The sequence below is a fragment of the Symphodus melops genome (assembly GCF_947650265.1).
Source record: "Symphodus melops genome assembly, chromosome: 1".
Classification (NCBI taxonomy): domain Eukaryota; kingdom Metazoa; phylum Chordata; class Actinopteri; order Labriformes; family Labridae; genus Symphodus; species Symphodus melops.
Genome location: NC_136691.1, coordinates 54,223,799 through 54,238,461, shown reverse-complemented (window position 1 = coordinate 54,238,461; position 14,663 = coordinate 54,223,799). Strand labels below are relative to the sequence as shown.

Genomic DNA, 14,663 nt, shown 5'->3' with positions numbered 1-14,663 from the left:
CCCGAGGGAAATTCAAGTGATCCCGAGGGAAATTCAAGTAAGGAAATGGTTTTTTTTTATGATAATGTGAAGGGAGCGAATACCAGAGAGAATGATGACAGGCTCGGCGGCAGGAAGAGAAACAAAAACAAAACAAAAAAATCAGGTGTGCAGTGTGTCGTTTTAAAGCCTTAAGGAGTGTATGTGCACTGTCGGGGTCAGAGACACTAAAACATCCCATAAAGTGAAAATACGGAGGTCAAAGTGTTCCACATCTGCCTGCAGAGACACAGAAGCAGCAGGTGTTATCAATGGTCACGAGCATAAAACACTTCAGTCTTTTATTGGTTTGGAGCAGGGAGACGGGGGACTCTCCAGCCTCGTTAAAAAAAACACACTTCATGACTGTTGGTGAGGCTCAGCTCGGGTTTGACACCATCAGGATGCACAGATTTAAAAACTTCCCTCTTAGAATAATAATAATAAAACAAACTGGAGAAGTGGTCATATTTGTGATCAAAGAAACTTAAACTGCACATAAATCAGAAACAGTCCCAGACGACAGGCATAATTTTCCCGATTTATTGGGTCCTGATGATGAGGCTGACATTTAGACCATGTCCCCGGGGGGAGTCACTAGAACCTGGGACTGTACTCCGAGCCACACAAAACAAACCCATTCTTCCTCTCAGACTGGAACCGTTGAGCTCTTGTCAGCGCACAAAGGGTCCAGAGAGCCATAAAACGAAGGCCCTGGGGGTCCCATAGATCAGCGAGGCCGGACCGCAGAGTGAAATCGGCCCCTATTTTAAACATGTGTGAATGCTTTTCAGCTCACCAGGGAGAGAGAGAGGGGGGACGGTCACAGGGCCGACAAGACTAGTTACAAATCATTACGCGAGACGTCCTGCATGTGAAAGCAGCCAAGCAGGCGCCGCGGACGGAAACGTCTCCAGGCGGTCGTTTCAAATCGAGGCAGACGAGCAGATCACAAGCTGTAAAAAAAACCCCAATAAGACGCTTCATATACTGTGATGACACCTGATGCATCAAAGCAGGGAGGGGTTTCAGACATAATTAGAGGGGACATGTTGGCGTGGATGACAGACACTTTAGTCAAACCTTCTTCTTAGCAGACAGGTGAACAGGTGCCACAATAACACCTGCAGACTTCGGCTGGTCCAGCAGGTTTGACACACTGCAGTCTGAGGTCAGTGACAGCTGATAATCATCACCTTCAGAGCCTCCAACCAGCCGATAAAATCTATTTTTAGCTGATAGTTGTTGGAGCTGTTTGGTTAGAAATAATGGCCGTATAAAAATATGGACGTAGGCGTCATCGACTGATATCTGGAGAAGGAGTGATGAAGCCGGACGCCGGCAGTCGCCATATTGAAGAAGATAAATCCAACTACATGTAAATGGCCAGCAGGGTACGAAGTCTGTGGCCCACTGAAAATAACGTTATTTTATTGTGAGTGAACAACGGTTTCGCCTATAGACTCCTCCGGTTCGCCTGGCGAAATATATAAATCCAAGTGACTCAGCCACACCTCTGACTTTGTAAATGTAACCAGAACTCTTCGCTTTGATATAATCAAATTAGACCAGTCATAAAAAAAAAGGTTAAAAAAAAATATATAAAAAATATAACTGACCTATAGAGATGAAACTGTGTTAATTTCTGCTTTAAAAAAATTCTATTTTAATCAATCGAGTTGAAAATAGAAGCCCATGCAGGAAGTGGAAAAAAACTGCAGTTCCTCGAGTGTCCACTTGAGGCTGCCTACACCTTTACAGCCAGCTAAAAAAAAACTGTTTAGGTTTCTTTTATTGGTCAACACTGACTGAGTTTTTTTTTCTTTTAGAAGTCTTTGGATTGTTATAAGAGCAGAAGTTTTGCATAAATTTGCATAATTAAGGATTTGGTTTTCCCATTGACGCCGTCTGTCCGGAGTCTTAACGCTCGTGTCAGCTCCACCTCTTTCCCCGTTTCTAGATGAATTTAAAAATTACATGTGACAGCACCTCTAATGAGCGCATCAGACACCAAAGGGTGACGTCACTGAGGCTACATTTATGTTTTCTTTTCAATGTATAACATTGACTCTAAGTTTGCAGCCAGCCTCAAGTGGTCGCTGGAGGAACTGCAGTTCTTTGCCCTTCAGCATTGGCTTACTCGGAGGATGGCGCTCGGTCAGAAGGGGGTTTTTGTGTTTTTGTATCCCCAGATCTGAAACAGACGACCCGCGACAACGTGGGACTCCATCTGATTATTTTCGTGGCTACTGAAATAGTTTCGGAGGGTGGGAGAAACTAAAAATGCTTTTCCTTGGTTGCCATTGATGGGATTAAATGAGCAGTACGAAGGCCGTCTGGCCTTTGAATAGAAGTGGAGAGACGGGATTAGCGGCGTTAGCGAGGCCTCCATATGACCTTCTGACTGTTTAGTTCATTAAGCACAACACAGGCCTGGAGCTGTTTTATAGGAGCTCCTCCGCCCGGCTTTAGCAGCAGTTTAATTAAGCCGGGTATCTCCAAACATCAATCATCCTCAACTGGTGTCCTGAAAAACAACTCGATTCACAACAGCCTCAGGAAACCTTTCAGAATAAAAGACTCTGTGCTGGTTTATCCGTGGAGCAGAATTTACACGCCATCACAGCTCCAACCCTGCAGGGACTTTAATCAAAGTTTGTTTCCCTTGAAACCAAATTCACTGTGGAAAACTGTGACATTCGAGTCACCTCAAACATCATCAGTGAGAATGAGGGCTCTGTTTAACCTTCGAGCCGGTGGTCCCATCTAAGGAGGAGGGGGGGGGGGTCTCAGTAACGTGTGGAGTGTCAGAGCCATACGATGATAAATACAAGCATGAAATCCAGCATCTGCATGATACGTTTTTTTTTTTTTTGCTGGAGCTGCAACTCTCCAGACAATGAGAGGCATTTTCACAGCTCGCTCTCACAGGACACACAAAAGTCTGAGAGAGGTCAAAAAATGCCACTGCAGGAACATCTTGGAAACAAACTATTAAAGAGGGATAATGCAGCTGGTGAGTTACACGTGTGCAGATCTGCTAAGATAAGGCCTGCACGGTATGAGACACACATACATGAAATCACTTTTGTCAAAGAATCGTGTCCAGATAAAGAAGCTTGACTTAAGATGTTTTCGTTCTCTCTGCTACCAAGCTTTCAGCGACGGTTATTAATCCCCTCTCTTGATACTCAGAATAAATCCTTCCTTCCTGCTTTGTTCCTGTATGCATGAAGAGGGGGGGGGGCGCCGGTCGCCTGGTGGTTGGGGCGTGTGGCCCATGGGAGGGGACTGAGGTCCTCCCGGTCAGACAGCCTGGGTTCGAGTACGACCTGTCGCTCGAGTCCCGCTAAACATCCCCCACTCTCTCTCTCTCTCTCTCTCTGACTCTATAATAAAGGTCTAAAAAAACATCTTCCTGCCGTCCAGAAAATTTAGAGTTTCACTTTGGATCAAAGTTTTGGCCTTAAGGCGATTAATCTTGAGGAAGCGTCCACACTTAGTGATAATAACAGGCTGATAATAAACAGTCTTAAGCGTGAAGCCTCGCTCCAACGTAAACCATCTTTTCTTGTTCTTCTTATCTCCAGGAGTCTGAGAGGGAAACTGACGCCTGCCAGACAGGAAGTCAAGTTCAAAAATCGGTTACAATAATCACACGCTGAATAATCCAGATGTTTCATGTCCGACTGCGGTGAGTCAGCGGCACCGTGCGTAACCACGTCTGGACTCGGACAGGCTGACTCACGCATCCTTGTAAAAGTGTCAGAGTAAGTAACAGGTGTCGTGTTGAGACAGACAGACGGACGGATTCCTCACCTTCCTCCGCCTCGGGAAACGATCGAGCCGTGAAGAATATCAAGCTGAAACAGGACGTGGCGTTTATCACTGATTTATGACACAATGTCTCCTTCAGTAGCTCATAATGAAATCAGGTACGTCTGAGGAGTGTCGACATGATGAATCATGAGATTACTGAATGTTTACATGGTTCATCTATTCTCTTTTTTTCCCCCCCTTCAGCTTTAGTTCCAACTGTGTCCAATGTCCAATAGTTTATTACCGGTAATTATCAAGTGAAACAAAAAGATTAAAAAACTATTCAAAAGTCTTTTTTTTTAAACAAATACTCGCACACACAAACTGATTTTACTCGAGCTCACGTTCACTGAATTTCCAGCTGAAGGTTTTTAAAATGTGAAACCTGAAGAGGTTCAAACCCATCTCAGATACACAGCGGCTCGTGCGTACCGTGTACAGGAGGCTATAAACCTCCAAGCGGATGTCCCGGGTTCGATTCCGACCTGTGACTGAGGCGGCAGTAGCTCAGTCTGTAGGGACTTGGGTTGGGAACCGGAGGGTCGCCGGTTCAAGTCCCGGCACGGACCAAGTCCGGAAATTGGTCTGGTAGCTGGAGAGGTGCCAGTCCACTTCCTGAGCACTGCCGAGGTGCCCTTGAGCAAGGCACCGAACCCCAACAACTGCTCTGGGGCGCCCTCTGTGGGCAGCCCCCTCACTCTGAGACCTCTCCATTAAATGCAGAGTGAAAACCGAATTTCCCCTCGCGGGATTAATAAAGTATATGAAAAAAAAAAAAAAAAAAAAAAAAAAGTATCCCACTGTCCTATTTCTACGGCATAAAAACCTTCAAGAACACATTTTAAGATCCTCTCATCTGCACTTCAAAACATTCAATGTGCTAAAATGAGGCTCAGGTAGTGTAGAGGTAAGTGTGCACACCTCACGTGCCGAGGTCATAGTCCTCCAGGTTTGAATCTGACCGCATGTCATTCTCCCCTCTCTCTCTCTCTCTCTCTCTCTCTCTGATTTCCAACTCTATCCACTGTCCTACTTTGTGTCCCATAAAGGCACAAAAAATAATCAAATATAAGCTGATAAAATAGCAAATATTCTTCAGACTGGGGAAAATAGCTTGTTTTTTTTATAGATGACCAGAACGGGCAGCATAATGCTTCAATAAAGGATCAATAAAGTATCTATCTATCTATCTATCTATCTTCAGCAGACATTCAGTTGAAACGATCAATATTTGAATTAGATTTACTCAACTTAAATAATGAAGTTAAAAATCCAACACAAAGTTCAGCTCCTATGCTGTTGTAAAGTCCAGGAACATTTAAGAGAAATAAATAAAAGATCAACAATCATAACAATCATTGTGAAGACAATCTATTAGAGGACGGACTCAACATGTGTTTGTTTGCAGTGTGACACCTTTACAAGGACCTCTTCCTCATTTAAACCAGTCTGATCTCTGCAGGTCCAGGTGAATCCCAAAAGGTGGGTAATGTGATGAAGTGAGCAGCATCGGGATATTATATTAAAAGAAGATCAGCCTTTGGTCGCAGTAACATCCCAGATCATTGGCATCATGTTTATTCATGAGAGCTTTTTTTTTTTTATTTACTCACGAGTGCTCGGAGAGAGGACTCATCCAGCGCAGAGTAACTCTCCATGTTCATCTGTTTGGTCCTGGTCCTGGTCCTGGTCCTTGTCCTGGTCCTGGTCCTGGTCAGGTGAGAAGACTAAGTCTGGATGGTTTGCTTGTTGGAGTGATTTGGTTCGCCGGCCAACGTGCTGTCTTCTTCCACCTGTACGGACTTGTTGCTGCTCTTCTCTCTCTTTCTCTCTTTTTGTGTTCACTTTGGTGAATCTTTTTTTTAAGTCAACACAAACGCGCGCGTGTCCCGTGTCTTCCTGAGAGCATGTTTCCTTCGTCTTTTTGGTCGTCTCTGGACTGGCCGTGAAAGCAGCAAACAGACCCACACTCTCCTGCAGGGAGACGTTAGCAGCTTTTTGAACTGAGGATTCCCACTGAAAGGTGTAGCCCCGCCCCCTCCCCGGAGCCCCGCCCCCTTCCCGGTCTCCGGCTTCTCCCGGACGCTCGTTCAAAGCGCGCCGCTCTGCGGAGCGACGCAGAACAGCGTCCATGTATGACGGGTGATCAGTGCCACCCATCCTTTTTCTGAGTCACAGAAAACCATAACGCAAATAATTCAGTCACATCTGTAGTAAACTGAGTCATCTTTTTTTAGTGTTTATTGTGTCAACATATTTTTATTTTGTACTCAATCTCCACATAAAATATTTACATTAAACCGTGTATATTTAACCCTTTCATTAGTTTATTAAATTGCTTCGATCAAATGCATCTCTAAATCACACAAGTTTGGGTTGAGTGACCATTTTGTAAACATCCGTCACGTTACTTCCTTCATCAAGAACAAGGCCGAACACCGTGATGTTGTTCAGTGAAAAACAGCTCCAAACATTCTGCAGGGTTTTAGTGGTATGACTGCTGACTTCAAGTGATGTAAAAGTATGAAACAAAGACAACTCAAAACAGAAGCCGGCAAACCATGAACGTCCTCATTAGACATTTATTAGCAACACAACTAAACAAAGGGCAGAGAGACTGTTGTTCTCATACAGGAATAGTCAGCGAGACAGCAGCTCTCTTTCACCGGATACGTTCTTCACTTTAAGAGTTGAACCAGCTAAATGCTCGGCTGCTTGTCTTTCTGTATTGGACCCAATGTTACACACAAAAGGACATCTTATACACTCTTAAATCATATTGGGAGGAGCAGCTTACAACATTGTTCACACTACGAAAAAGAAAGATCGGACAGGAGACACAGTGAGGAAAGCAATCACAACACAAATATATGTCTAGAGTTAGGATTTAAAAAAAGAAAAGAAAATATCATCAAAGAGTATTAAAGACAAACATTTGACAGTATAAAAAGACTAATGTCCCATAAAACTGATCGGTATTTTTTTCTTGTCTAAGATGCATACATTTATCAAATCTCTTCCTCAAGCCCTTTTTATCAAAATAATCGTATCAAAGTGCTTTAGCTTACATGAAGATCGAGAACAGGAACACCGAAGGAGTGAGAAGAGAAAGCGTCCTCAGCTGGAATAGTAAAAGTAAACATGAATATAAAGAAACGCTCGGCAACATATCCGTTGTGTCTGTTTGAAGACGAGCCGGAGGAAAGACAACGAAACAAAAATCAAATTCAGCGTAAATGTATAATTTAAATGTTAAGGCTAATATGTTAAACATGTACAATCATTTGAAACAGGTCTTCGAATAGAGCCGACTATGCGTGAGTGAATCAAATGTCTTGCGTAATGTTGAATTTTTAAAGTAAAATTCATCCCAATATAGACTGCAGGATACTTATAATCACACAGGCACTTATAAGGTAGGTATATGTTTGATTCTCAGACGTGTGCAAAAAGAGACAAATGACAAGCAGAGTCGGAGATTTGGTCTCCTGATGTTGCTGCTCTCACTCCTCCTGATGCTCTTCGTTCTGCTTCTTGGGCAACTGCAAAAAAAAGGAAAAATAAAATCTTTAAAATGACGTTTTCACTCACTTTATTTACAGTTTGTTGTCGGCTCTTTCATAAGAGCAAACATCTCATCTCTTGTGACGTTTACCTTTGACATTGGATTCCTTATGTTCCCTCTCCCTTCTTTATTTTCCGGTTGATGTAGTCTGGGGAATAAATGACAATATGAAGACAATGAGAAGTATTCCTTTGTACATTAAAAAAAAAAAAGGCAGAAATCACGATTAAATGAAGACATTATAATTAGTCACATAAAGGCTCCTTTCAACATACAAACTTCTCACAATTTATCAGACATTTCAGACGAGACCGTTTAGAAAAACCAGCAGGAGTTCAGACCGTGTGTGAAAGTAAAATAAATCTCGCTCAAACATTTTAACTTTTTTTTTTTTTTTTTACCCCTTTAGAGATGAAGATCCAGAGCGCTCTGCGTCACAGAAGGAGGACTGAGTCCCCTCTGCTGCCCTGCCATGCTGAGGTCTGTCCCTCCCGTCACAGCCGGACGCCTTCCTTTGACTCGGCAGTCCGATGTAGCCCCTCGACCATTCCCTCGGGTTCTGTCCTGGTGGGGCGCCAAATCCAAAGTTCTCCTCTGAGAAGGAAAAAAGCGACGTGAGTCACACGTTTTATTATTCATGATGTGGAAGTTTTTAGATACAATCAACACACGACGAACTACACCTTAAAACCACCACCAAAGAAGAGCGGCAGCATTCATTTGTGTATTTTATGTCAAAAACGTGCTTCATTAAATTATGGCGGAGCGATGAGGCCTAAAAATAATCTCTCAATTTTTTTTCTTCTTCAAAAATAATCCGATAAAGTTTCAAAGAAATGACTAAAAAATATTTTACCAAAGCAGACTGAATTTTCTCTGCGAGCTGCAAAGCGTGAACGATGCAGTTTCAGGGTGACCGAGGAGGCGGAGCAACTTAAACAACATACACGCGGCTAGTTACCACACGCCTGGAGCCAACGTGGCGCTCTGCAGGAAGTAAAAACGTTTTCATTGTGTTTGTTTCACTTCTTTAACGTGACTCCTGGAGGTTACCTTGGTGATTCATTCTACTCTGAAAATCTGGACACGTTTGGCCAAAGGTGTCTTTGGGACTCGCTGGTTTTCGTTCTTTAGTTACGTTGTTCAGTGGATGAGCGGCTTGAGGACGCATGTCACATTTATCCTGAAAAAAAAAAAAAAAAAGACAATTTCTTAATTTTAACAGACATTTAAAATTTCTAAGACATTTAGAGGAATCATTAAAAAGGTACAGAACATGATGCAATAATACCTCATGTGATCAGTGGAGATCTAAGTGGTTTACCTGATGGTGGAAGACAACAGCCTCCTCCAGAGCGACGCCACAGAATTCACATGGAATGACCACATCGCCCTCTAGAGGGCTGGCGGGAGGACTGTAGGAGGCCGGGGACACGGAGCGAGGGAAAGTGGGGATGTTGATGAGGCCAGCGTGTCGGGGATGCTGTGCATCAGGCCCGCAGCATTTCTGCTCGTCCTGTCGCCTTTAGGTGGAGAGACGGGGTGCTTGCTGAAGGATGCAAAGGCGGAGGCGGGGCTGCACCCGGTCTGAAAGAGAGAAAAAGAAAAGAGAGAGAGAGAGAGAGAGAGAGAGAGAGAGAGAGAGAGAGAGAGAGAGAGAGAGAGACAGAGAGAGAGAGAGACAGAGAGAGAGAGACAGAGATGAGAGAGAGACAGAGAGAGAGAGAGAGAGACAGAGAGACAGAGAGAGAGACGGACAGAGACAGAGAGAGAGACAGACAGAGACAGAGAGAGAGAGAGAGACAGAGAGAGAGAGAGAGAGACAGAGAGCGAGAGAGCGAGAGAGACAGACAGAGAGAGAGAGAGAGAGACAGAGAGAGAGACAGACAGAGACAGAGAGAGACAGAGAGAGAGACAGAGAGAGACAGAGAGAGACAGAGAGAGACAGAGAGACAGAGAGAGAGAGAGAGAGAGAGAGACAGAGAGAGAGAGGCAGAGAGACAGAGAGAGACAGAGAGAGACAGAGAGAGGAGAGAGAGAGGCAGAGAGAGACAGAGAGAGACAGAGAGAGAGAGAGAAAGAGAGAGAGAGAGATGAGAACAGAGGAGAGAGAGAGAGGCGAGCAGGTTTTACTTTGATTTTATATTAAATCAACATCGACCCGGGTTGAGCTCTATGTTTGGAGGTTAACACTTAAATGAAGCATCATGGTTCAAAAAAACCTGTGCGAAACATTACAAAGACATGAATGAAATCAGGTCTCTCACCTGATGCAAGATGAGGTCCTCTTCAGGAAACAGCTCTTCACAAAACTCACAAGGCAGCATGGTATCTATGCAGAGGATTCAGAGCCGTTAGACGACAGGTAAATGGTTGATCAAAGTGCTGTCACCAGTGATGATTCACCTGTCTGATCATGGTCTTGGAGTAAACTCGTACTCGTGCCTGTGGAGAAGTTGGGATAGTTGTTGTTGGGCGGCGTGAGGGGGGAGCTTATGGAGGTGTTGGACGTCTTTCCGATCTTGTTCTCCCAGATACCGCTCCACAGGTTGCCTTCCACGCCTCCCAGCCACAGATTCTCCGTCGCTCTGCAGGCTGAGAGCCAACATGTAGTCCAGGCCTGACGAGTCCTGATCCTCTGTGAGCTCGCTGTGCGGCCACGCGCTGCTACTGCTGCTGCTGCTCAGAAGTCCGTCTGCCCCAGCACTGCGAGAACGACACGATCAGAAAGACAATAGTAAATGATCGCTCGATAAGTGCAGTAATGAAAGAGAAACAAACAAGGTGTGATGTCTGCAGGGTTCGCTCTGATGTTAAACGCTCAGACTGTAAATAGGTAGACATAGCGAGACGCTGAGGCGTGTGTGACTAGGCGGGCGCGGCCCTTCATATAATCAAGACAGATACGTGTTTGAATGCGTGTGTATGTGACTTCCTGTGCTTCTGCAGCCAGCCTCTAGTGGACACTCGATGTACTGCAGGATTTTACACCTCAGCGTTGACCTACTTTTTCAACTATGAAGGCCGCTGCTCGGTTGACTGTCTTTTTTTTTTCTTTAAATCCGTGTAACGATGAATCCAGTGCAGCCTGTCCTCGAGACAAACTGACAATAACATTTATTTAAAGTTATTTATTTTTGGTTTGTTAAAAGAAGAAGTTTGAACCAGAAGGTGAAAATATAAAGCATATTGAAGGTCGACTTTTTGTTTATCACTAATAGAAGAATGGAGATTTGTGTGCCTGCTTTGTGTTTGTATTAGATGTTAAACAATCAACATACTGCTGATTTATACGACCTGGATGATTGAAAGTTTTGGTCCAAAGAAGCGTAACAATGCACCCACGAAATCAGCAAAACGTGTGTGTGGACAATGCATTTTTAAATATTGCTACATACTGAATAAACAGGTGTTAAAATAGCACAGACATGCACTCGATGTGTGCGCTGCGTCTTGGGATTTTTAATCTACGAGCTCCAAACATGATCCACTCACAGTGGCTGAATGTGTTTCTTGGGGCGGTGTTCTTCCAGTCTCCTGCGCTCTGAGCTTCCTGTGAAGTGTTATAAAGCCTGGATTCGAACGGCCCGTGAAAGGCCTGTTGTTCTGCCGCACTGATGTTGTTATTCTTTGGGCCTCTCTCCTGGGCTCTCAGGAGGTTCCGGATGGAGTGCGCTTCAAACCACGGTCCAGGACTCTGCGGTTCTCCGGGACTGCGACTCGTCCGGCTGTTGTTCCGCTCCTGGTGGCGGCGTGAGGCTCCCGCACAAAGACCGGGTGCACGGCTTGTTCCCTTAACATGACGTTTGCACTTGCAGTTTGGACAGAGCTCGGTGCGAGTGCCGCAGTAATCTTCGTGTCTTTGGATTGACTGAAAAACGATCTCCAGTTCGCAGTATTGGCAGGGGACGAGCCGCTGGGGACATTTCAGAGCTCTGAAGGAGAGGACGAGCGAAGGCGGGGGGGGGGTGAAGAAAAAAAAAAAAAGAGTTGATCAAGGTGTTTAAATCTCAGCGACGTAAAAAGAGGAGGGGAAAGTTCTTAAATACCTGGTGACGTCAAAATGATTCTTCTCAATCTTCAAACCACACTTGCATGTAATCTGAATGAAAGAAAAGAGAATAAACCTTTGGCCTTTATTTCGAGATGGGACAGTGGATAGAGTCAGAAATCAGATTAAGGCAGCTAAAGGTCAGATTTGAACCCGGGCCAGAACCTCTGTACTGTAAAGGGGGGCGCATGCACCTAAGATCAGCTATTTTAGGGAATTAATGACTTCTTAAAGTCATTCATGAGGGCATACGAAAAGAAAGGGCGTCTGCACAAAACGACAGCACGAGTCGACGTTAGGACTTCCTGTTTTCCTGAAGAGGCGCTACCTTGGTTGTGTTCCTGTTGTTTGTGCTCCTGCAGGTCAGAGCGGGGCACCGGCTCCTGGCACACGTCACAGAGGGCGATGTTTCTCCGACAGTGGATCTCATGGGTGGTGAAGTTCGCCTCTGGAATGTCATGTTTGCTGAAAAAGGTAAAGACGTGTTTTTTTGGTAAATGAACATCTTCACTGGGGTAACAATACCAAGCATTACATTTTAAACCATCCACACAAATAAGAGACAGTTAAATCTGATGGGGGGGGGGGGGGGGGGGGGGGGGGGGGGTTAGCACTGTTTTATTACCAAGCTGGGCTGGGAGATAAATCGAGTTTTAAAGATGTGTGGATATATTTTCTTGTGTATGGATGTGGGTGATGTTGCGTTAGAATAATGTGAAACCAGTTCACCTGGATCTCCTCTCTGCAGATCTTTCTATAGGGCGAAGCTAAAAAGCTGAAGCTACACCGCCGTTACACATGAAGACATATGATTCCACAGTGGTGTCATATTTGTCAGGTTAAGTGTTCCCTCCTTCACCCCTTTCTGGTCATGTGATTTTATTTTCTGTTTGCTCGGGTCATTTTCCAAGACCATATTTGGTCAAAAGAGGAAATAAAAGGACAAACGATCCTCCTTCAAGTTAAACAGCGGAAGGAGAGTACTTACATGTAAATACAAAATGCCCTTTTTAAAGTGAATAATTATGCAAGAGTAGTTTTACATGTTACTGTATATAACAAAAGGCTGTTTATCCTGAATAGTACACCCACTTCTAGTATACCCAGGTGATAACACCTGTTATGAATTGACGCAATACAAATAAAGATTGACTTCTTCTGACACCACGACATGTCATGTTAGTATGTTGAAGTTGTTCAAATTAGCGTATATGACACAAAGGATTCATGTTAAGCTGATAATAGCCAATATATCAACGAAGAACATTTTATTGACTTGAAGAAATATATTTTAAAAAGTAAAACATTTTGCTTGGTCCTGTTTTTTTTTTTTTTTTAATTAAACTTTTGTTGTCATAAGGAGTGATCAGGAACTTTCTTACCAATTTCCACAGAACTGTGTATTTTCATCCGCCATGGTTCACCAAGACCTGTGGACAAAACGTAATGTAAGTTAGAAAAAGGACAAAAAACCAATGAGAGGCCATGAGAAAGTACATAAAAAACCCTTGCTTTGGTTTGCTGGTTGATAATAAATTAATCTCTTATTAATGTATCATGTTGGTGGGTTTTAGAAAGGTCAGCAGAAGATGTACTTCCTGCAAAGACCATGATGGTGAACATCTACTACTGCGATCATGGAGTCCGTCCTCTCCTCCTCCATCACGGTCTGGTACTCTGACCTGCAGCGTATCATCATCTCTCCACCCCCAGGACCCTGAGACGTGCAGGTAAGATCTCTCACCCTGCACATGGACTGTTTAGAGACCCTCCCACTCTGCTAAGAAGAGGTTGTGAATCCAACAGGACCAAATACACCTCTTCCCCTCAGTCTCATGAACTCTGTAGACATATTCTAATACATCTGTAGGAAACTTTGTGAAGCATACCAGCTGTAACTTCAATTATCAAAAAACAGAAATGTTAATTTTTATTAAAAAAAAAGGTTTATTTGAATCAGGACACAAAAAATACAGATAAACTTGAACAGTCATTTGATGCGTTTTTAGCCAAGACTAGTTTACGACCCTTTTAGATAAGAAATAACAATACAGCTTAACATTTTTAAAAAAAAATATAGTTAAAAATAATAATACATTCAAGCAAGTCTTGATCTCAGCCCCACAATTAAGAAAGTTAGAGGTTTAAATTAGCCTAGCTTAGCATTAAGACTCAGGACCCAGCAGCGCAGCCGGTCCGGTTCTGTCTGATTCTGGTTTAGAGAGCCTTTGGCAGCTCGTCCATTGAGCTGACACAAACATGTGTCACCTAAACCAACCTGATGAAGAAACAACCCTGTAAACTAGTCACAGGAGAAGAGAACAGGTCGACAGGTCTCTCCGGTTGCTAATGCTAGCTAGCTAGCTATGTTTGTCCAGACTCAACGACGTGATTTAAATCGTCAACCTAATTTTAAAAAAAAGCATCTTAAACAAACACACAACAAAACGAGACGTGTACAGTGTTGGTCTTGTTGTCTTTAGCAGCGTAATGTAACTTAAACAGCACATAGCGTTAGCATGACAGAGCTAGCGTTTACTAACTTTAAATGCGTGTCCGTAGAAACCAGCTGACGTGACGTGACGCGACGTAACGTAACGTTGGGTTTGGGCTCCAGCAGCCCGCACGGAGCAGAAACACTGACACCCGTTTGTTGATGATTTTATTTTATTTTGTCCAGGCAGAAATGAATATAATCAAACCGAAAGCAGGAGACGACTGTCGGCGAACAAACCTGATGAAGGAATGTCGTTATTTCCTTCTTGGTCTCGTGTTGCGTTCATGTGGCGTCGGAAACGTCGGAAAAACGGCTTCCCAAGTTGTATTGGGTATGTGAACATCGGCTCAAGTCGGAACAGCAACTCAGAAACTCGGAAAATATTTATTTTTATTTAGAAAACCTTATTGCCTGCATATACTACCATTAATATATCTATTAATACCATTATGAGTATTATTGTAAATTATTGATATAGTAAAATTACTATTGCTACTATTGTTACTACTATCAACAGTTGTCTATTAATATACAATTATTATTGAATGTGTATTTATTTTATAGTATTTATTTTTATCTTTATACATAAAATAATAAAGCCTGTCTTCACGACTTTACGTCAGAATCATCATCACAATAGGGGCCAATACATGTTTTGTTAATATTAACAAACATCAGCTTTTTGCACATTTGCTTTCATTTATAATTTATAA

General features: G+C 43.4%; 2 protein-coding genes across 6 annotated transcripts in view; both read right to left on the bottom strand.

The window, feature by feature from the left end:
* smtnb (smoothelin b) overlaps positions 1-5,835 on the bottom strand; it is a 59,702-nt gene extending 53,867 nt beyond the window's left edge. For all 5 annotated transcript variants that reach the window (XM_079369999.1, XM_079370001.1, XM_079370002.1 and 2 more), the window contains exon 1: positions 5,451-5,835. In XM_079369999.1, the coding sequence (XP_079226125.1) occupies positions 5,451-5,501 (51 nt within the window). In that variant the 5' untranslated portion in view covers positions 5,502-5,835. The remainder of the gene's footprint in view (positions 1-5,450) is intronic.
* A 559-nt stretch (positions 5,836-6,394) lies between these two features.
* trafd1 (TRAF-type zinc finger domain containing 1) lies at positions 6,395-14,238 on the bottom strand. Its single transcript, XM_079370529.1, is given in 19 exon segments — positions 6,395-7,379; positions 7,493-7,550; positions 7,804-7,996; positions 8,456-8,585; positions 8,727-8,861; positions 8,864-8,989; positions 9,670-9,734; positions 9,809-9,968; positions 9,970-10,086; positions 10,089-10,108; positions 10,898-11,147; positions 11,149-11,175; positions 11,177-11,209; positions 11,211-11,337; positions 11,452-11,504; positions 11,782-11,787; positions 11,789-11,918; positions 12,836-12,883; positions 13,997-14,238. Coding segments are annotated over 18 exon segments (1,704 nt in total). The 5' UTR covers positions 12,871-12,883; positions 13,997-14,238; the 3' UTR covers positions 6,395-7,340.
* Positions 14,239-14,663: the final 425 nt, after the last annotated feature.